General features: G+C 41.2%; 1 protein-coding gene across 1 annotated transcript; it reads right to left on the minus strand.

The window, feature by feature from the left end:
- Positions 1-2,180: 2,180 nt before the first annotated feature.
- On the minus strand, positions 2,181-16,804 carry LOC117453946 (zinc finger protein 879-like). The gene is made up of 3 exons (XM_071204707.1): positions 16,657-16,804; positions 6,948-7,016; positions 2,181-4,527 (listed from the first exon to the last, which is right to left on the minus strand). The coding sequence occupies exons 1-3, from the start codon at positions 16,802-16,804 to the stop codon at positions 2,639-2,641; spliced, it is 2,106 nt and encodes a 701-aa protein (XP_071060808.1). The 3' UTR covers positions 2,181-2,638.
- Between the last annotated feature and the right edge of the window lie 6,974 nt (positions 16,805-23,778).

Here is a 23,778-nt window from a genome sequence, read left to right on the forward strand (position 1 = left end):
TCGAGGAGGGGAGTTAGAGAAATGAGAAAGGGCCACGGCTCTTATTTCTGCCGGAGGACCAAGGAGCGAGGAGTGATAATGGAGGAGTGATAACCGAGGAACCGCCAGACCATCCTCCGATGAAATCCTCAGATACTTGCCCCGCCCCCTTACTGTGTATCGCTCACTGATTGGACGATGCAGCGCATGCACTGATCTGATGCTTCTTGACATGAGAGCCGTTTCCCAGTGGAGTGAAGAAAATACATGAAACTCACGAAAGTCACTCCTCAGTTTATACCGTGTTTTTAAATTCATGTATCATTTAGTTATATGTGATATATCTGAACAACAAAGTGGTACAAAATAATTGTATTCATTTATTATCATGATCGCTTTTTTCGTTTTACATTTCATCTATTGTCATTTCCATTCAGTCAGTCATTAAGTGCTATTTAAATGTTAATGTGCTGCATATCCAAACAAACAAAGTGTGCAATCCAATGAATGTTAATCTAACTGGGTTTTGATAGATAACATCTCTCTTTTTCTTCTCTCAATTATTTTATTTCTATTGTGCACTCTAATCAATATTAATCAAACTATTGTTCGTTTATACATTTTAAGAATGGCGTTTATCTTTTTTGTAGGGCTGTCAGTCGATTAAAATATTTAATCGCGATTAATCGCAAATTAATCGCACATTTTTGATCTGTTCTAAATGTACCTTAGAGGAATATTTTTCAAGTTTTTAATACTCTTATCAACATATGAGTGGACAAATATTCTTTATGCTAATGTTTATTATAATTTGAACAATGACAAATATTCTCATGAATATTAAACACAACAACCTGGAACATTACAAATATTCGCCTCAATTCAACCTGGAACCTCTCTCATACAATAATACAATACAAATGGTGTGTGTGTGTGTGTGTGTGTGTGTGTGTGTGTGTGTGTGTGTGTGTGTGTGTGTGTGTGTGTGTGTGTGTGTGTGTGTGTGTGTGTGTGTGTGTGTGTGTGTGTGTGTGTGTGTGTGTGTGTGATGGATCGTTGGAGCTATGAACGACTCAAGGCATATGCTCGAACGGGAGCTGCCTGGACGCTGCAATCATGTTGCACACTATCTGTGCTGAGTGTGCTGACTTTTCGTACAATGTCCCGCTGTCTGGCTTCCTGCATAAAGTCAAGTGCTCGGCGCAGTTGTGGCGAAATGTCGCTCCTCTGTTTTCATTTAAACAGCTCCTTATATCCGTTAGCGCAGCTAGCTAGCACCAGATGCTAACAACAACAACAACAATACACGTAAGGTCTCTCTCTCGCTCGCTCGGGCTACACATACACACACCCTCCCGGTCCTCCCAATAGCCAGTCGGTGCCTGCCGGTGAGCGTGGAAGTGTGGTCTGCTGCAAGCGGGCAGCAGGAGCGGGGCTGTCAGCATCAGCTCGATGTGCTCTGATACTACGGGGCGGCCGAGGAAAAAAAATACACATGCTTTAATCGCGTTAAAATAATTAGTGGCGTTAATATCTTTTTTACGTTAACGCGTTATTAACGCATTAACTTGACGGCCCTACTTTTTTGAGAATGAGTTCTTATTTTATTTTATTTATTTGGGTCTATAACAGATGATACGAATGTTTGTGTCAGTAAATGTGTGGCGGGGGTGTTTGTGAAAACAACAGGGACAGAGCTGCTGTCAGACGAACAGCTGTGCGGCGTCATCACAAACGGACGTCGCTTCACGTGACGCTCCGGCAGAAAGGACGTCCCATTGCTCTTAAAACTAATTTCCATGCTTCTCGTGGTTTCCTTGCGTCTCTCCATGCTTGCCTAGTGGGAGGGACTAGACGCAGAGAAACGACGCGAGGGACGCAAGGAATTAATTTCACCGACCTGAGATGGGGCCATGGAGGTTTACAGAGAACAGACAACAAACAATATGGCACACCGAGTAGGCTACAGGTAATTAACGTATTTTGGTTTTAGATATAGTTACATACTATGTAGGTTCTCGGTTGTTTGGCTGTTTAGCGCAGTGTAATTGTGTTTATTTAGCTAATTTGTATTTTAAATATTCAATTTAAAGGAATGGAATACATAAATAATATATATATATATATGTGTGTATGCTAACTGAATGAGCATGTCAAGCTAAGAGCTAAGATATATGTATGTACAGTGGGGCAAAAAAGTATTTAGTCAGCCACCCATTGTGCAAATTCTCCCACTTAAAAAGATGAGAGGCCTGTAATTTTCATCCTAGGTACACTTCAACTATGAGAGACAAAATGAGAAAAAAAAAATCCTGTATATCTTAGCTTGACAGATGGAACAATGCATGTGTTATGTATTAGTAAAAAGACATTAATAAAGCAAGGGACAGAGGATACGGGTACTAAGGTCTTTACTGTTGTTCATGCTAAACCGCCAAAGCATCAACTCCCGGGCATACACTTATTCTCCCAACATTGTATTATTCGATTCGAGCTCCTTTCCTAGGGTATAAAGTGAGATGAAGCAGCCTGTTCTCTGGGTGTGCTTGTGGGTCTCACAGCCTGCTTCTCCAGGGTGCTGGAAAGTAATTTTCAGGCTCCTCTCCACAGTTGTCCCCCTAAAAATGATTTATTTTATCATTAATATCTTTCCCTAACACTATTGGTCGACCCCTAGCTGATTGGAGGCCTCTCCATTATCCTCAGTTTGAATTTCATTAAGCTGTGAGGACTGGCGACCAACACACTTGTGCCTTTTAAAATCACTACGCCATTTAAATCTTTTGTCACAAACATTGCAGCTGTATATTTCCTCTCGTGTGTGGACTCTCATGTGTGTCTTTAAACTTCCACTCTGTGAAAAAGCTTTCTTACAGACTGAGCAGTTGTGTGCTTTCTCTCCAGTGTGGACTCTCATGTGTGTCTTTAAACTTCCACTCTGTGAAAAAGCTTTCTTACAGACTGAGCAGCTGTGTGCTTTCTCTCCAGTGTGGACTCTCATGTGTGTCTTTAAACTTCCACTCTGTGAAAAAGCTTTCTTACAGACTGAGCAGTTGTGTGCTTTCTCTCCAGTGTGGACTCTCATGTGTTTCTCTAAATATTCCCTCCGTGAAAAAGCTTTCTCACAAACTGAGCATTTGAATCGTTTCTCTCCTGTGTGGATTCTCATGTGTCTATTTAAAGTTATATTCAGTGAAAAGGTTTTCTCACAAACTGAGCAGCTGAATGGTTTCTTTTCAGCTCTACGGGGCTCACTGACAGATTCTTGTCTATTTTTCAGTGAGTTTGAGCCTGAGGCAGGTTCTCTGGTCTCCTTCCAATCAGCACTGTGTTCAGTGTCAGGTTCAGAAGAATCATCAGTGTCTTCAGAAGAGTCTCCAGTGTGGTCCTCAGTCTTTGGTTGTAAATTGCTCTCTGGATCTGAGTTCCTGGCTGGTTCTGGTCCTCGACAGTCATTTCCATCAGCTTGTGTTTCCATGTGTTCAGCTGAGCTGCTGATTGGAGGCTCTGCCTCTCCGTTATCCTCAGTTTGAATTTCATTAAGCTGTAAGGACTGACGACCAACACACTTGTGCCTTTGGAATTGACCATGCCACTTAAATATTTTGTCACAAACATTGCAGCTGTGTGCTTTCTCTCCTGTGTGGATTCTCATGTGTGTCTTTAAATTGAAATTCTGTGAAAAAGCTTTCTTACAGACTGAGCAGCTGTGTGCTTTCTCTCCTGTGTGGACTCTCATGTGTTTATTTAAATTTCCACTGTCTGAAAAAGATTTCTCACAGACTGAGCATTTGAATGGTTTCTCTCCTGTGTGGATTCTCATGTGTGCCTTGAAATGTTCCTTCTGTGAAAAAGATTTCTTACAAACTGAGCAGCTGTGTGCTTTCTCTCCTGTGTGGACTCTCATGTGTTTCTTTAAAGTTCCACTATGTGAAAAAGCTTTCTCACAAACTGAGCAGCGAAAGGGTTTCTCTCCTGTGTGGATTCTCATGTGTCGATTTAGATCTCTTCTATGTCTAAAAGCTTTCTTACAGACTGAGCAGCTGAATGGTTTCTTTTCAGCACTACGTCGGGGATCACTGAAAGATTCTTGTCTATTTTTTAGTGAGTTTGAGCCTGAGGCAGGTTCTCTGGTCTCCTTCCAATCAGCACTGTCTTCAGTGTCATGTTCAGAAGAGTCTCCAGTGTGGTCCTCAGTCTTTGGTTGTAAACTTCTCTCTGGATCTGAGTTCCTGGCTGGTTCTGGTCCTCGACAGTCATCTCCATCAGCTTCTGTTTCCATGTGTTCAGTTTGTCTTTGATGAGGCTGTGAGGACTGAGGTTTCTCTTTATCATCTTCACTCTTCACAGGGTCAGGAGTGAAAGTGGACTTGGTGATATCAGCCTCCTCCACCTCCTGAAGCTGATCTCCCTTCTGACTGATCCTGAGTTCCTCCTGTTCCTGCTTAATGTGTGGGGGGGGCTCTGGGTCCTCCTGGTCCAGACTGGAGCTCCACTCCTGCTGGTCAGGGAGAGGCTCTTCTTTAACCACCACCAGCTGCTGGACATCTGCAGGAAACAGGAAACACACTGTTATATCAGTCTTGGACCGAGTCAATATAATTAGTTATGTTATTGAAATACAGTTTCCAGAGAAGAAAGGCCCATCGTCTCTTCCGCAATTATTAGGGGTGATCAGAAGTGCAAAGAGGCCCTCCTCAGGATAATACAGCTACGTCTTGTTAGTTAGGTGGTTCATATCCTGACAGGGTATGAATTACACCTAAAGAGGTCATGACATAATGACCTTTCGACATCTGGAACATATGTGGGTGTGTTGGCTAATGTAAGGGAAATTGTATGTGCGTTCATTACAGCTGCAATATGTGATGTGAAAGACTTGCACTCGTTGGAGCATTACCACTATTGACTGCTTGTGTGCAAGGTAATGTTTCCTCATTATTATTGATTGTTGTAAAACAAAATACTAATTAATCAACTATATATGTGTTTGTGTTTTATTGATTCCTCTCCGTTTTATTCTTTCCTTCTGGGAACTTGGCAGGATGTGTAATGCAAGACACATTGAGAGCATAATAGCGAAAGGGAATGCAGCAAAATAATCTTTTTTTTTCGATGGCGTTTTCATAATCGTCCAAGCCAATATCATAACAGAGATTAAAATCCGATTAATTGCACAGCCCTAATTCAAACCTTATGTAAGTAAAAGTTTACAAGTATTATCAGAACATTTTACGGCATCTTCTTATGTCATAGTAATGATGGTGCAGTGAAATGTTCCCTGTCAGTGTTTCATTTATGATGTTTCTTGATTATTTTTGTGACAGGGTTCTATTTGTCCGTTCGAAACATAGGCTTAGTCGGTTGTTTTACGCTCCAAAAACTTTAATTATTACAGCAACAAAAATATAGCGAAACAGCAGAACTTAAACAACCACAATAAAAGTCACCAAATCAGGCTGTCCATCACTCATGGAGAGTAAACATGCTCTGGCTGTTGCCCTCAATGCAACAATCTTCCGAACACGTCCCAGCTGTGGCCTTCACTGCAAAATTCTCCCGAGTGACCTCCTCCAGGGCCAACACCGTCCCTTTTGAACCCATAGCTCCCACAGGCTTACCGTCAACAGGTTACACAATCAAATCAAAACCACATTGTCAACATAAAGATCCGCAAACATAAACAGGTTAACTACCTCTTAACACAATCATTCCCCATTATTAACTAATAATAATTGATTATAGATGAGGGAACCTGCTAAATATTAAAATATGTGTGTTTTTTATATACAGTACCAGTCAAAAGTTTGGACACCATCTCATTCAATGGTTTTTGTGGATTTTAATTTGTTTCTACCTTTTAGATTAATACTGAAGACATCAAAACTATGAAAGAACACATATGGAATTATCTAGTTAACAAAAAAGTGTGATTTTTATTCTAGATTCTTCAAAGCTGCCCCCTTTTGCCTTGATGACAGCTTTGCACACTCTGGGCTTCTCTCAGTCAGCTTCACGAGGATGTTAGTGCAATTAATGGCTCACCAACTTTAAATGTTAACACAGAGAGAGAGAGATCAACAAAACACAAACACAGATATGGTTGAGATTAATCAATATTTTGTTGCACAACAACAAATAATAATATTGGAGTACATCACCTTGCTTCAACAGCAACCAATCGCGTAAATGCCCCAATGAGTAGCAGTTTTACACAGGCATATATAGCTACTGTAATGAACACACACACACACACACACACACACACACACACACACACACACACACACACACACACACACACACACACACACACACACACACACACACACACACACACACACACACACACACACACTTCCCCCTAAGAAGGCCATACTTGACGATGGGGCCTCTTCTCTGGAAACTTAACTCAATAACACATTTGTCTTAACTAACCAGGTGACTAGGCATAAGACTGATATAACAAGACGATGGGAGCTCTCTGACCTGTGTGACCTTAATGAATAAGCAAGAAATACGCTGTAATAAGGAATCTGCCATAACAAGGTCGTCACCTGGATACAGACACACACACACACACACACACACACACACACACACACACACACACACACACACACACACACACACACACACACACACACACACACACACACACCACACACACACACACACACACACACACACACACACACACACACACACACACACACACACACACACACACACACACAAATTATATAGTTTAAAATGATCATTTGAATAATAATATAAAATATATCTGAGGCACAATGAAATGTAATCAAAAAATATATATCAGAAAATTAAATGTGCAGGCAGAGGAGCTCCGCCTGCCTGACGCTAGGGGGTGCTGCAGCACCCTCAGCACCCCCCTTCCAGCGCCCCTGGTCTAAAGTGTTATTAATGTGATAATAAAGTGTTAATGAATAGTAAAGGGAACATACCTGCTCTGTGTATCCGAAGCTGAGGCTGTAAAACAGCGTCCAGTAGTTTCTGGAGTCTCTTGTTCTCCTCTTTGGAAAGAAACAGCTCCTCCTCGAGCTCTGCTATTGTTTGTTCAAACAGAGCAAATATCTCTTCAGCAGCAGCAGTGACTCGCTGCTTCTTCAACGACAGCAGCATTTGGACTTTACTCATGTTTCCTAGATCACCTTTCCCTGCAGACTCCGTTAAACACACCGTTTCTCTCTCCGTCAAACTCTCAATCTGACTAGTGTTGCTAACGTGTTTCCAGCTAGCATGCTAAGCTAGCTCCTATAGTCCGAGGTAAACGCTCCAGAAAAAAGAGCACGGAGTCCGTTCAGAGGTTTATCCAGACACACAGATGATGGATCAGTAGAGCTGGAGCTCACACACACTTTCTCAGGAACACAAGAGAGAACCGTAGCGACGAGACGCCACATGCAGGGCTCGAGTTAAGTGTGACAGTGAGGCAATGGGGTCTGAGCTCCCACGGATGCAGTGACATTTTACATCTGTGGGGGTCGCTAATACATTACCAACAACCTTTTTTTTGTATTCAGTCAGGCACAATGAGTTTACATGTATACAGTCAATATGTGTCCTCCCCTCCCGGTATATATATATATATATATTAATATAAATCAAGTTTTATTTATATAGCACATTTATAAACGATTTTTGGTCGAGCCAAAGTGCTGTACATATAATACAAAATAGCCTACAGTAGAGACACTTCACAGCAAATACAACACACGCACAGATTGTTCAGAATATCAGTATGAGAAAAATGACACCCTCTGTCCTTAGACCCTCACATCGTACAAGGAAACACTTCCAGAGAAAACCCACAGTTTAAAGGGGAAACAAATGGGAGAAACCTCAGGGAGAGCAACAGAGGAGGGATCCCTCTCCCAGGACGGACAGACGTGCAATAGATGCCGTGTGGAAATAGAAGAGATAATACATTTTACCACATATAGACCAAATGTTAGGAAATGCATGTGTCCTCAGTTATTGTATGTATAGACTAGAGATTGTGTCTATTCTGTACTATAGTGATGTACTACTGTTATTGTACCACTGTGAGGCGTATGGGGGTTATTCCCTATCTTTATTCAAGAGCGTGGTATTTAAATTTGAGAGCATACTTTATGTATTTATTTCCCTCAAACTCTGTCCTCGCACTCAAATAGTGCCCTCGCACTCAAATAGTGCCTGCTTGCACTTAGATTTGCTCTGCTTGTGCTCAAACTGTACGCTTGCACTCAGATATATTGCTGCTCAGAATTATTCTGTGCGTGCTCGAAACTTTTTCTGCTCTCAGAATTATTCTGTGCGCGCTCGAAACTTTTGTGCAACAAACCTGTCAAAATCCCTCAACCAATAGGAGGCCAGGTGTCCTTGCGGGTGCGTTCGCTTTACTTATTACAGCGTCCCGTCAGGGCGGTTACTCTTTGGTTTATAAACTCCAGCCCTCCACGGCTTTATAACATGTACTTCACTTGTTTGATTTACAACTTTTTTTGGGGGGGTGGGGGAGGAAGCACAGTATGTATGTGTATATATATATATATTAGGGCTGTCAGTCGATTAAAATATTTAATCGCGATTAATCGCATGATTGTCCATAGTTAATCGCGATTAATCGAAAATTAATCGCACATTTTTTATCTGTTCTAAATGTACCTTAGAGGAATATTTTTCAAGTTTTTAATACTCTTATCAACATATGAGTGGACAAATATGCTTTATGCTAATGTTTATTATCATTTGAACAATGACAAATATTCTCATGAATATTAAACACAACAACCTGGAACCTCTCTCATTCAATACAAATGGGGGGGGGGGGGTGTGTGTGTGTGTATATGTGTGTGCGTGTGCGTGTGCGTGTGTGTGTGTGTGTTGGAGCTATGTGCAACTCAAGGCATATGCTCGAACGGGAGCTGCCTGGACGCTGCAATCATGTTGCTGCAATCATGAGTGTGCTGACTTCTCCTACAATGTCCCGCTGTCTGCTTCCTGCATCAAGTCAAGTGCTCGGCGCAGTTGTGGCGAAATGTCGCTCCTCTGTTTTCATTTAAACAGCTCCTTATATCCGTTAGCGCAGCTAGCTAGCACCAGATGCTAACAACAACAAGCACGTAAGGTCTCTCTCTCGCTCGCTCGGGCCACATTACACACACCCTCCCGGTCCTCCCGATGGCCTGCCGGTGAGCTTGGAAGTGTGGTCTGCCACAAGTGGGCGGCAGGAGCGGGGCTGTCAGCAGATGGTATTTTAAACTCGATGCGCTCTGAAACTACGGGGCGGCCGAGGAAAAAAAATACACATGCGTTAATCGCGTTAAAATAATTAGTGGCGTTAATTTTTTTTTGCGTTAACTTGACAGCCCTAATATATATATATATATATATACCAGCACCTTACATAATAGCTACGTTCAGTGGCGTACTGGGACTAAAAATCAGGCCGGGAATCTCGACCGGCCCTCGTTATCGCTAGTAAATTGTCAACGGGAGGAGGGGGCAGCGCCATATATGCCCCTTTCACACCAGCGCCTTTTCAGCTCCGGCTCGGAGCTAGAGCCTGAAAAGCGCCGGGTTTTCCAGTTCACACCGCAGCGGCGCCGGCTCTTAGCTCCGGAATCCGCTTCATTTCCAGCTCCAAAAAATTGTCGGTCCAGAGGCAAGAGCTTTGGAGCTAAGAGGCGACGTCGCTTACGTCTCTCTTACGTCGAGGCGTGCAGGACACTAAACCCACCTCCCCTGAAAATGGGTCGACTGTTATGCCTGCCTACAAGCAGTAGTGCCTATAAACACACTTTATAAAGTCAGGCAACACTAACCAGGCTTCGTGTGATTCTGTTTATTTGTACCTTACTTTGACCATCCGTTCACTGTTATCGATCATTGTGGAGAGAGGCAGACGTGTTGTTTTGTATTATTGCAGCTATCGGATGCAAGTAGTCAGTTTAGCTTCGGTTGCTATGCTAACATCACCCGTTTTATACCAGAGAAACTTTCATAACAGCGTTGTGATACCAAACAGTGTCAATTCAGACTGACACACATTCACTTAGGCTAAGGGGAACTGGGGATATGCAACAGCTGCTTGTGTGAGTCGGACAGTGAATACTTTAGAGCGGCCGCTGCAGTGTGAGCTAACCAGGAGCTGGAAGAGCAGCGGTCGGTAAATGCTGCAGAAACACATGAATAAACAATGAACCACGGCACTCTGGAGCAAAGTATAAGGTTGGAGAAGTCGTTATTCAATTTATTCTGGCTTCTGTTAGAAATTAAAATCAATGTTTTGAGAGCATAGTGCACCTTAAACACACAGTCAGTTGAATTGCTGTTTTACACTGAAAAACCAGAAGTTCTTGTGCACAAGAACTTGTTAAGCTTTTATTCTGAAAATCCTTCATCTCCGGTTAGCATGAGGCTAATATACCATTTACTATAGAGGTGAATTTAGCACCAATATGATATGATGTTGCACATCGAAACCTACTGATTTCAACACTACAACTATAGACGTCGAGATATTATTATTGTTGGATAAGGTACAGTTTATTTGATTACGTTATTGTTTACAGATGTGGTTAGCATGTGACAACATTCAGACCAACCGGAAACCAAACTGCTGTGAAGTATTTCCTGAAGTATTGATTACAGCGTTTAGAATGTGTTAAATGAAAAGTCATGAAAGAGTTAAGGAAGAGAAAAGGCATGTTTAGATATATATTGAATGTACAATGTTTTTATCCTCTGATATGCGTAACAACGGATGTTGAGAGCCGGCCCGGAGGGAGGAGCCAGCAGAGGATATATAATTCAGCACAACCTGAGCCAACGCTCTCTTTTCTTCACTACCAGAGCCAGTGATCACAGCTGTATTTCTGTTCGGACTATATTCTGTTTGTGACATTACCACGCTTTATATTAATTAAAGTACCAATTTGAACCTTTTCAGAGACTCCATTTAGTCTCCTTTTTTAAACTTCTCTCCTGGACGCTAGAAAAATCACACACAGATAACAATTGGGACAAAGCCGACGTGATTCTAGTGGTACGGGAGAGACAATCCAGCCGGCTGTGGCCTGGACCCGATGCCAATCGTCTGACACACAAGAGATCTCAAACAATCGGTAAGAAGAAACCCGTTAAATCAAATTCTTCAATAGTTTATGCAGGAAAATCTTAGCTTCCGGTTCCTGAAAATAGCTGGGAAATTAATGTTAAAACAACCAAATGTAATGACAACAATCATATAACACGAGGCGTTGCTTTGTCACAAGCAGGGTGAGTTACTTTTACTTATTTTTCTTATATCTAACCCTGCATGCTATTCGTTTGTCTGTTATTACATGTCAGCAAGAGGCTAATCGCTCCAATATAGTCTTCTTTGTTACGTTTTAAGTTAACGTGAATAGCGTGTGGCTATTTAAACAAAAGAACAAAATCACAGTGGAATCTGAGATTATTGGAAAGAGTGTTTGTTTTATTTTTAAAAGTCCTTTGTGTGATTTGGCAATCATTTCAATTGCGTTTCTTGTTACGTTTTAAGTTAACGTGAATGGTTGGAGACTATTTAAACAAGAACACAGTTGAGTGAGTGTTCTGAGTGTTCTGCCACGAGGTGTTGTAAAATCCCTTTGTTCTTCAGGTCAAAGGTTGGAAAAGTTGCCATCTTGTTTTGCCAGCATGTTTAAAATGGACCACACGGCAGTCGCCATTTCGTGAAATGCTAATTGAAGAAGTGAGACTGTTTGCTTTTACCCAGTCCTACTCCTCCTTGAGAAGGACAAATCATATTTCTTTGCAAAATTGGAATTATAAAATAGATAGCTTATTTTACCGTGGGAAGTTTGGCATTCATAGGGGTCTGATATTGGAAGTTTTTTCTGCTTGAATTGACGTTTTTGAAATATTCCAGTTTGCAAAAGTGTTTTGGCGATTATGTGCTGTGTCGTTTTAACCAAGTGTAATATTCTTCCCTAGTGTAATTCTCTTTCTACCATTAGAAAAGAAAATAAGTTTTTCTTAAATACAGGTTAGTTTTGCAACAGTAATCCCTAGTGGATTAAGCTGAAAATTACAATAGCGCACTCTGCTGGTAGTACAGAATTATTACATAGAGGAAACACTCAATAGCATTTTGAAGTCTAATTCTAAGTGTTATAAATACACACATGCCTCATTGCCGATATAGAATTGCAAGTGGTTTCTAATTATAAGATAAGACACTTTATATAATACTTTTTCAAATAAGCAAACAAATGTATTGAAGCTAACACAAGTTATGACATTTACATAATTCCAAACACTTCGGAAAGTGGAAGATTTTCACCAGATTTCTAATTTTCATATTTCATAGTCAAAACCATACACTGTACAATTTTTATTTTTAGCATTTCAGATTTTGCATAATTTTTATCTTTTAATTAACTTTATTTAAAAAAAAAAAAAAAATACTAAAAAAAAAAAAAGAACAGATTTAACAATTCTGATGATGTAGGATATTTTGAAGGAATACAAAGGTACTAGTCAGAGGACTAGTGCTTTGATCATTCGTATAGTTAGAGAGCATGTCACCGAAAGAAACTAAGTTGAGACCAAAAGCAGAGCCAGGCTCAACTGCAGATATCAAGGAAAGGGTAAAAATCAGATCAGATGCTACAACAGTTCCAAAACTTAGACAGAAGACATGGAACCAAATAGAGAAACTGTTGGAACAGTGGCAAACAAGAGGACTGGTTCCAGCAGATGATCAACCTGGACCAACAAAAGCCCATAGAAGAGCAGTACTCGACTATGAGCACGAACAGTGCCTACAACAGCTAACTATATGGAGAGAAGCTGAAGAAAGATTTATAAGAGTTACAAGTCTGATACTCAACCTGGAATATGCCAGCCTATTGGCACACAGCATAAATGTGGTCCGAGTAGCAGACCTGACAGTAAGGGAAGACATAGCAGAAAAAACCAAAGAGGCTCCAGTTATCCAAACTCCGAAGCTGTATCTAAGCCTGGCCGAAGTCCCTCCTCCCTCCCCGAATGTTGGTTCTATAGGAGAAGTCCTGCAGTTGGATGGAGTCTCCATGAACAAACATCTCAAAGAATTGGAGTATGAAGTAAGAGTGCTAACCAGTCAATCAAAACACCTGATAGAAGAGAACATACGATTAGAAGAAATCACAGAAGAAAGACAAACACAAAAGACAGAAATGGAAGCACTACAACTGAGACTCTTGAAGATGCAAATATCTGAGAAAGATACCGAAGCTATTAAAAACAAGAAAGCGGCAAGGCAAATGGCAGCTACATCAGGGATGGCCATAGAACCAGAGAAGGCAGGTCAGACACCTCCAACAATTCAAGCTCGGGAGGTGCCAGAGATTCAGGTGCAGAATCAACAATTCCGAGGAAGACAAAGTGGCAGAGGAGGAAAGCCACGATCAAGACGAAGAACAGATGAAGGCTGCTACAAATGTGGTCAGCTGACACATTGGTCCAGAGAGTGTCCGCAGAACATTGCACCAAACGGTGCCCTCCATGCAGATACCCCGGGGAGGTTTACGACGGAGGCAGGGGGTCCCAGAGATGTCAAAGACGAACAGGGGTGCCAAACATGACCCAAATGCCACTGACAGCCTGGTATCAACCACAACAACGAGGAAGCTCAGAGGACCAGACCACCAGGTGATGCATCTTCAGCACAAGGGTATTTTGAAATCTTCAGCTACATTGAGCCATATCTGTCACCACAGGAGGGAGAGGTTTAATGTAAAACATGACAGTGAGTAGCATATTGCATTTACACATAAAGCATAAAACATAGTAGAACATTTAGCAGACTATTTTTGTAATGATGAGAAGGAAAGAGATTACGAGTGATGTTGTTCCCCTACACAGAAAACTATTGTGTCCACACAGCTAGTGAGGTCAAGACGACAGGTTTCCACCCAAAAATATGAAGACGGAAACCTAATACTCGCCCAAGACGGAGGATCCTTACCTCCTGTTCACACCGACTGCAGTTCAAGGGGCGGCGATACACCAGACGTGGAGCTGTTGAGACCTAAACACAGAAACTCGATTCTGCTGTGGTGAAGTCTGGCTACAAAGGGAGGTGTCCGATAGGGTCGCTTGTCTCAAACCAGTGAAGAAGTCAACAAGAACCCAGCAGAACTAGAGAGTGACTGTTGGCGGGAGAACAGTGACAGAGTGACAGAGACTGGCCCAACATTTCCAGCCAGTACATAGATAGACCCCGTCAGAAGACCGGGGCTGTGTTTAAAGGGGAACTTCATTTATTGTTAGTAGAAGTGTAGTTTTTTAGTCAAATAATTATGTGATTTTTGGAGTCAGATTACATTTTTTCTCATAAACACAATTTTATAATCGGTCTGAAGGATCTGTTTTATGGCAATGAGCTGCAGATTAAATAACATAACACTGATTGAGAGCTTGGATGAAGAAGTTGTAGGGTTTTTACAACAGTTTCAAGAATCAGTTTTTATTTATTTATTCTTGAGTGACTTTACTGATTTATAATGTAGTGCGTAAGGCAATATCTCATTTTGAGTGAGGGGCACCAGCCCTCCATGCATGTCACCCTCTGTGAGAATAGTTCGTATTTTCCCTCTAGTTTGGAGAAATATTATTTTATCATATGTTTGTTCAGCGGTATCAAACAATCCTCTAATCCTAGAGTTATTGAGACGCATTAGCGACACCAGGGGTATTGTTTTTCGCAGCAAGCAGATGCATAATACCAGGACAAAAGCCATTCCTGAAACAAGTAAACACATTTTTGTGCTAATGGCAGATTTTAGTGAATATGTTTGTATACCATCAGAAAGCCATACATCATATGATATATTTTGTACACCTTATGGCTACACGGAGAAGTTATATTTATTTTGTGCAACGTTATGGGTTTTACATGTCCTGTTCAGAATAGGGTAATCATTGCAATATTGATTGAGCATGTTATGCTCAAAGGAGGGAGTGTCATGATTATACAGATATGTTGATTTCAGTGACGTTGTAGTTAATGAATAATAACATGTATTTAATAATAGGTCACATAACGACAAAAGGTATGCTGAAGTTTGGGCCTCCTCCAAGGAGGGAGTATTCCAGTTTTAGATATTAGATGAATAGAAGTGATGAATATGTCAGAACTCTGAGTAATATTATCCAAGTTTTGTCTACACAGGCTGGGAAAGCTACAGAGATACCAGACGAGACTCCAGAAGAGACTCCTGTTCGGCCAGGTGATTGGGTGAGGGTGAAAGTTCACAAAAGACAGTGAGCTGATCCCGGTGGACGGAACAGTGAGAAGTTGTAATGAACTTCACACGAGCTCCGGTTTAAAGGTAAAGACAAAGGAGCAAATTGACACCACCTCACACATGGTCACCCTTCACCGGCAACTTCCAGAACATTATTGGGAGTTAGGACTGATTTGGCAGAGCTGGAACAAAACAATAAATAGAAATAAGATAAAGACAGAAACAGCTCAAAAGACAAATTGTCTATAGATTTTTGTATACTAAAGTGAAAACCTTTTTTTTTTTGTTTTACATCTGAAAAAGAGTCCAATTTTCGTATACGTTATTATAGTACTCATTATTTAAATTCTGTAACTGACACAACCATGGACAAAATAGAGATGACAAGAACAAAGCCAAACCAATTGTGGGGTCCCCTAGGGATAAGAGTCAGAATAGCATTGTTGATTGTGCTCATTACACTTGGCACCTTTTTGGTTGGATGGGGAGTACAATATCAAGTAAGACAGGGATCCATTAGTTCACTCATAGAGAATGCCCACATCACTAACAAAACTCCAGCTGTGTTTCAGAGACTTTCACTTATCCCCAGAGCCAAAAGATCAGCTGAGCCACAAGAGGAGGAGTTAGAAATACTCGGTCCCAAAGGTGAGGAGGTTACAATCAAGATGATTCACCCCCCATATATGCAGTTATTGTATCAAATGCTGAGATGGGTTTAAGTGATTGGGATATGTAAGTGATGGGGATTTACAGATAAGGGGAATCTCCAAATACAATGGATCCATGTTTTAGTCTGTACCAGAAACACTCCCCGTTAAGTTTATGGACAACCGACCGGTGACCTGAGCAAATTATTGAAAATGATTACAGTAGAAACTGGCTACTAACCCACAAGTACAGCTTTGTATGTACAAACTCTATAAACAAAATTCCCCAGCAGATTGTGGCGACATTGCAGATATGTCCAGTAAAAAAAGTTACTAAAAATATGGGGATGTTATTTTATTGTGTGTGAAATATGTGGTGCTTGAAACATGTAGGTATTTTTAATTTATAGAAGAAAATGGTTTCCTGAAAGAGTTATTTGGAGTAGCCATGTTACAGTGGGTGGAAACAATGATTAGGGATAGACATTAATTGGGTTTAGATGACATTTAACATCTAAGACAGATAGTAAGATTAGGAAAATGGTGGAAAGGATTGGATATATATTTTACCTCAGTTTGTTAGAATTAGTTATAGGTAATGCGTCCCGAGATCTCTCTCTCTCTCTCTGCCTGTCAGACTGCTACGACCCCATCTTCAGACAAATGACCTCACCACAGGAGACTCCTCCTCCCCCTCCTCCATCGAACAGACAGAGAACCCGAGCTGAACCAACAACGACCTGAGGCATCCAGAACCAGCTCCGCCTGAGGCATCCAGAACCAAACCAGCATGCTGACAAACAGGCAAACTCTCATCGGTCCCTCAATCAGGACACGAAGTTCCAAACTGAGCCACGAGAACTGGCGCAAGAGCAGAGTGTGGGACATGAGAGCGGAATACGCCCTCCATGCAACAGCGTAGAGACTGAAAAGGAGGAGATGAAATGCAAAGCAGTTGGCCCACTGGATAGAGTTACAGCGGGAGGATTCAAGAGCAGATGGACTGAGGAGACAGGACGGAGGAGAGGACAGGACGGAGGAGAGGACAGAACGGAGGAGTTGGCATGGTCCAGCAGAACCTGAGGGGGTCGTGGCTTGACGACCAGAGGGGGAGAGAAGGAACACAGGAGTGAGTGAGTTTACACATAAACACACTTATTAGAAAATAATCCTAAAAACACACTGAGGGTAGAACATATTATTCAATCTTTTCATCATATAAACAAATTATTCTTTTAGAGATTCTTATTCATGTGAGAATTTGGGGAAGATTTAATTTGTTACAATATAGAAAGCAGACAAATCTTTATTTGAATGGAAAATGTTAAAGGTCGAGCTAGAGCCAAGCCAAAGAAGGTATTCCAATCTAGAGTATTGATGTCTCCATTGTAGCATGGATATTACCTCAGGAGAACTGTTAAGGTGGAAACAACATTTGTTTGTCGTCCAAGATGTAGAGTTTTAAAAAGACACTAGGCAAAGAGCAATTGAAAATTTAAATTTTGAAAAACTAGTATAATTGGGAGTAATACATGCGGGGCCTTGGATCACTCATTTTAATGGTGCATATTTTCAACAACAAATATCGTTCAGGGAGAAGGGGTTGCTCAACCCACCCTGCAGATGTTTTAAATCTTACTTGCCCCTTCAGAGGGAGCGCACGGCACCAGAGTATGAGTTTTAAAAGACAAGTGCCACCACCTCCTAATGCTCATCCATTTAATCAGTGATGACCTGACATTTAGAGACGTTATTTAAAAGGAGAAACATATCTGCCATGAGTGAACATTCCTGAATTGAACTACAAACCATTAAAGAAACCACTGTTTTTAAAGTCCTTGTTAAAGGAGGGAGTAATTATCACATGCTCGGGCACCCAAGGTTCCACACACTGTTAAAGGGGTTAGCATGGTTCTTCAAGTAGACCAGCATTGAAGATAAATTAGTATAATGCGTTGGTGATATTCCACTGGTTTTCACACCATTTCAGGGATTTTATCACATCATTAGAACAGACCACCCAAAGTTACTGAAGTGGGAACTTTCAAGTGATGAAACTCTACAACTGTTGTAACTGACCAAAATCTTCTCCCAGAAATGACTGTCTAGAATGCCGTACCCCAGAGTAGATGTTTGGTGGTATCATGGAACTAAAACCTTGTACTCAGTCTTGCCACAGGATTGGACTGGGACCTGTGCACTAGCACAGCCAGTGATGTTTTCTATGCAGTTAATCAACATGGCGAAACACCCCAAAGCCAGTAGGGCTAAGAGACCAGTCCCAGGGGGAGTTTAGGCTCCACAGTGCACAAGGATAGCATAGGGGGCCCAGGGGAGGCCTAGATGTTGCATTTCCATGTCCTAACGTACCGATTGATCACGACGGCCTCTTCTAGAGAACATATTACTTTCATACCTTAAATGGTATGAAAGGAGGGAGGGTACATTTCTCATGAGGAGACGGTTACAAATGCTAGCAGAACAAGAAGACCCATATACAGAGGTTGAGGAAAATGATGAGTGAGTTTAAATGATATGAATGTCCAGCCGATGTGATTCTTTAAATGATGAAATCATGTGAAGAAGTGAGCAAAATAAAATGCTAAAATGGAGTGAATCCATTTCAATTTACCTATACTATTCCAAGATAGTGTATTGTTTATTTTTCATTATTATCCTATACTATTTCAAGATGGTGTATTTTTATTTTTTATTATTACATTAAACTGGTACAAGATATTTTATTTTATTCTTTATTAGCCATACTGTTCTAAGATGATGGATCACATGTTGTATGGATCATTGATATTCTAAAATGGGTCGTTTCTTTTCACTTTGTAAAAACAAGTGCCTTAAAACTGAGCGTGGTATGAGAACGGTTTCTGTGAAAAGAGGGAGGAAGAAATGTTCTGATACCAAGCTATTGCTGCTATTTTGAAGAATGCTGCTATTTTGAAGAACCATATTGAATGTTAACACTGGAAGTTATGCACAAGGGAAAACTTTTATGTTTGAACAGTCAAAGTATTTTTGTATTTTTCTAAGGTTGATATTAAAGCCATTCCATTTTATTGTATGTTTTTTTATATGAGTTATGTACTATGCAGAGTTCAGATGAAGAACTCATTGATTTCAGTATTATACACACCTTTTAGGTGGGTAAGGAGGGACTGTTAGAAATTAAAATCAATGTTTTGAGAGCATAGTGCACCTTAAACACACAGTCAGTTTAATTGCTGTTTTACACTGAAAAACCAGAAGTTCTTGTGCACAATAACTTGTTAAGCTTTTATTCTGAAAATTCTTCATCTCCGGTTAGCATGAGGCTAATATACCATTTACTATAGAGGTGAATTTAGCACCAATATGATATGATGTTGCACATTGAAACCTACTGATTTCAACACTACAACTATAGACGTCGAGATATTATTATTGTTGGATAAGGTACAGTTTATTTGATTACGTTATTGTTTACAGATGTGGTTAGCATGTGACAACATTCAGACCAACCGGAAACCAAACTGCTGTGAAGTATTTCCTGTATTTTTAGGAGTATTGATTACAGCGTTTAGAATGTGTTAAATGAAAAGTCATGAAAGAGTTAAGGAAGAGAAAAGGCGTGTTTAGATATATATTGAATGTACAATGTCTTAACCTCTGATATGCGTAACAACGGATGTTGAGAGCCGGCCCGCAGGGAGGAGCCAGCAGAGGATATATATTTCAGCACAACCTGAGCCAACGCTCTCTTTTCTTCACTACCAGAGCCAGAGATCACAGCTGTATTTCTGTTCGGACTATATTCTGTTTGTGACATTACCACGCTTTTTATTAAAGGAATGGTCCACTCATTAGATAATTAATCAAAACTTCAGTATTTAGTGAAACGTTATGTTTAAACCATACCCTGAAGAAATCAGCAATATTCCCCGGTAAATAATGATTTTATAGCTCTTTTTTATCAAGACCTGTATATTCCGTCTGGCCGCCGCCATGTTTGCCATTTTCAGTAGTCACGTGATGGTCGTGACGTCATCCATGCCTTCACTTTGTCAACACACGGAAACATGGTGGAGTATTTCAGTTCGGACTCGTCAGCAGAGGAACAAGTTTTGACCAATGTGAAGAGATTGGATGGGGGAATTCAGCCATACATATCAGTATGACAATACGACACCCTCTGTCCTTAGACCCTCACATCGTACAAGGAAAAACTTCCGAAGAAAACCCACAGTTTAAAGGGAACATGGGAGAAACCTCAGGGAGAGCAACAGAGGAGGGATCCCTCTCCCAGGACGGACAGACGTGCAATAGATGCCGTGTGTAAATTGAAAAGATAATACATTTGCAACATAGGTAGTCCAAATGTTTGGAAATGCATGTGTGTATAATGGGAAGATGATATAAGATACTATATGTATGCATGTAGTACCACCCTTGCTAGCGATTCCCTCTCTAGTTTAGCATACTCAGCTTCGTTGTCCCTGGCCATAGAATCACGATTTTATGGGGCTGGAAAAAACTGGGGTAAAATACACACTAGCCGGTACTACGCTATATGGAAAGGCCACCAAAAACTGTCCTGGCCTGGACGTTAAAACGGGGCTAGCCGTTGCAATGGAAATGCGCTACAACATACCTTATTCTTACTCCGAGCACTACTTCTGCTCCTCCGTCGCTTCACACTTGCAGAGGGCGATTTCTCAACTGGCCGAACTGGTGTCCTGGTCGGTGATGACACCAGAAAGACCGATGGTACTGCATCTCCATTGAGTAATGGTTGTTCTTTAAATCCCATGTTATGTTTGATCATACTCTCAGAGTAGTCGTCCGGAAATGTGAAATGTTCGCTGCATACATCAGCCTGTAAATCTCTCGGTTCGGGCCGGCCACATTTCGCTAGCCACTGCCTCCGAATGTACTTCTTATGCTTACCTTTTGGCAACAGATGGAACGGAGCATTCCGTGGATTGTTCCTATCCGAATTGTGGCAATATTTCGCGATACAGTGAGGCATATTTGAATAGAGAAACTACAGTAAATAACATGGAGATCAACGTGTCTTCGAAAACCAAACGCATGGATTACGTCACGTCCGGGAAATGGCGGCGCCCACAGTGTTGATGTTATTTCGGTATATAATCAGTTTAAAATCACTGATAATGTCATCGGATTAAAAAAAAAAAGAGAGAGACTGGCAGAGACTGGTCTGTTTTATCGGATGATAATTTTTAAAAAATTAGTGTCATGAGCATACCATTCCTTTAATTAACGTACCAATTTGAACCTTTACAGAGACTCCATTTAGTCTCCTTTTTTAAACTTCTCTCCTGGACACTAGAAAAATCACACACAGATAACACTTCGTGTGATTAAAAGCAACACGATCATCGACCCAAACGCTGTTGTTGTGAGCGCCGTAATGGGTGCCGTTGAGGAGCAAATCAGCGATGTAAACGGTGACATCATGACGCAGCTCTGGGGCGCCAGTGGGCGGTGCACTGTTAGCCCGGAGTTCATATCTAATTAAATAATGAATTACAAATTACTGACATTATTTAAGTTTCATTGCATTACTATCAAATGTAAGCTTATTCTACTTGCTGACTACCAAATGTAAGCATATAATACTTACATGTGTTAGTTAAGCAATGTGTCAATAATTTTAAGTTAAGTAACTTCACATTATGAAGTTTTAGTCATGTTCGCAATGCATTATGGGAAAGAGAAGGATCTGGATGTGCCGCAGCCACGTTTCCAGCTCGCAATTTCTCAGTCGGACGCAACCCCACTTTGAATGCTGGACTTGCACCCTTTCACCGCGCTGTCTACGCTTCCAAAGGAAGGACGCTGCACGGCTGCCTTATCTACTGAATCTGGTGAGTGATTTAGCTAACAGGGCTTGGTTGAATTCTCGTACTTTTGGGTGTAACACAGCCACAGGAAATATCAACTGGCGGGAACACGGTGTGGGCTTCTCTCGCATTGTTTAAGTACTTGTTAGAGGAAAATAAAATGTTAACAGACTTTGACAGTTACAGGTAAATTCGAATAATGCTGCCGTTTATTTTCTGAATTAAATTTCCATTCGTTGGACTTTTTATTTTGGCGGAATTATTACGATCATTTTTAAGTCAATTAAAATCGATATTATGAATCATTTGTTTGTTTTTTAGTATGTAGCCGTGTAATAAGCGGTATAATGTGCTGCTAGGTGGTCATTTGGGGGGGGGAGAATCCCCGCAGTGTGATCATGTAGCCCGCGGAGGGATCTAGATCTTAATAGCGACCACATTAAGTTTTCATTTGATTTACATCACTTAACTGCAGCACTTCTACGCTACTGCAGTCAGGCAATGTGTGTTTCCCTCGCTGTTGTTAACTTTTACTGAGCGATAGTAGGCTACGAGGTGCAGATAGTTTTAAACAGACAGTGCTGTACTTTTTTCACTTGTTCGTGTTCACTGAAAGACGTAGATTTATTTTTCACCCAGTTGCTGTTTTTGTCACCTTTCTTTTAGTCGTGTGAATCGGACACCACCCCACATTGAACGCCGCTAGAACCCTGCCACCACAGGCTGTCTCAGGCTTCCATCATAGGGAGAGGAGGGTGGCGCTTGGACGGCTGCTTTGTGCTACTACATCAGGTGAGACTCCATTTAGCTAACATTAGCACCACATTACGTTATCAGATGTTGTTGATTAACGTCCCTTAAAGAGCCTGTGACACGGTTTTCCCCCATCATCCAAACCCATCAATTTGAGTACATTTTGTCCCCTTGAAAACCGTTACTGAACTGATTTTGGATATTTGTACTTTGATAACTATTAATCTGCCTTCAATGTTGACAATTTTCTGGATCTTCTCGCGGATTCTTCAAGTCCCGCCAAATGATGGGTGACGTCATTGCGGGCACAGCGCTCCAGCTGCACCGTCCAGGATCCCAGCTTCTGCATGTAAACCTTTATATATATACAGTCAGATGTAAACGCACGACGGCGCACACAGCAGCAAGCTCAGACAGCGATGACAGGTTAATGTTGAACGTGTCTGAGAGCTCATATGAGGCTGAAGGATCGGTTTATGTTGTATCTGTTAGAAGTTTAGGAATGAGGTGCGTCAATATGGGCGATCATACGGTCATGTAGCCAGTGGGACTGGGACTACAAATCATCCCGGGACTCTCGACCGGCCCACTTCGGTACCGCTAGTAAATTGTCAACGGGGGGAGTGGGGATGTCAGGGTGCTGTAGATAGTAAATGTAAATATGTAAATATTTGTGTCACTGCATCCTGGTAAAATACAAATATAATGTATAATGTCTGTGTCTTTGACCTTAGCGCTGCTAGCCACCTGTGCCCTGTACTACGAAGCCAGTTCAACAGACCCTGGATATGTTTGAGTAACAAACAAACTAACAACAACAAACTAACAAACGAGATCTCGCTAAGCGGTCCTACGACGCTGGTTATCAACTCGGTAAATCAAGCCAGGGTTTCTCTCTCCAGCTGAGAGCGCGTTCACGTCTAAGACACGAGTGGATCTGACTTTAATTACATTTGTCTCGAGTGTTTCGTCAACATAATGTGTTAAATAATACTTCTGCATCCAGTCTGTGACACTGAGTGCTGCACGGCCAGATGAGGAGAAGCTGACTCAGATAAGGACATATATGATATATTATGATATTATATGATTGATGATCTGATTGATGATGTGATATGAATGATAAGTGCGACACGTCGGCGTCTTCTCTGCATACGGCAGTTTAAACTGTATTTCCTTTATCCTGTAATATGACTTGAGAGATTTAAACTCCGCACACTGAGTTGATCTCTTTTCTATAGACGCCGGAGG

Source organism: Pseudochaenichthys georgianus, chromosome 10 (genome assembly GCF_902827115.2).
Source record: "Pseudochaenichthys georgianus chromosome 10, fPseGeo1.2, whole genome shotgun sequence".
In the NCBI taxonomy this organism is placed as follows: Eukaryota; Metazoa; Chordata; class Actinopteri; order Perciformes; family Channichthyidae; genus Pseudochaenichthys; species Pseudochaenichthys georgianus.

Bases quoted from the DNA above. Each gene is read 5' to 3' on its own strand.
- LOC117453946 (XM_071204707.1), bottom strand. From the start codon at position 16,804: ATGTCCCACACTCTGCTCTTGCGCCAGTTCTCGTGGCTCAGTTTGGAA. The intron at 7,017-16,656 runs GTCGTTGTTGGT...TTCTTTCCAAAG, and splicing joins GCTGGTTCTGGATGCCTCAG to AGGAGAACAAGAGACTCCAG. The intron at 4,528-6,947 runs GTATGTTCCCTT...TGTTTCCTGCAG, and splicing joins GCTTCGGATACACAGAGCAG to ATGTCCAGCAGCTGGTGGTG.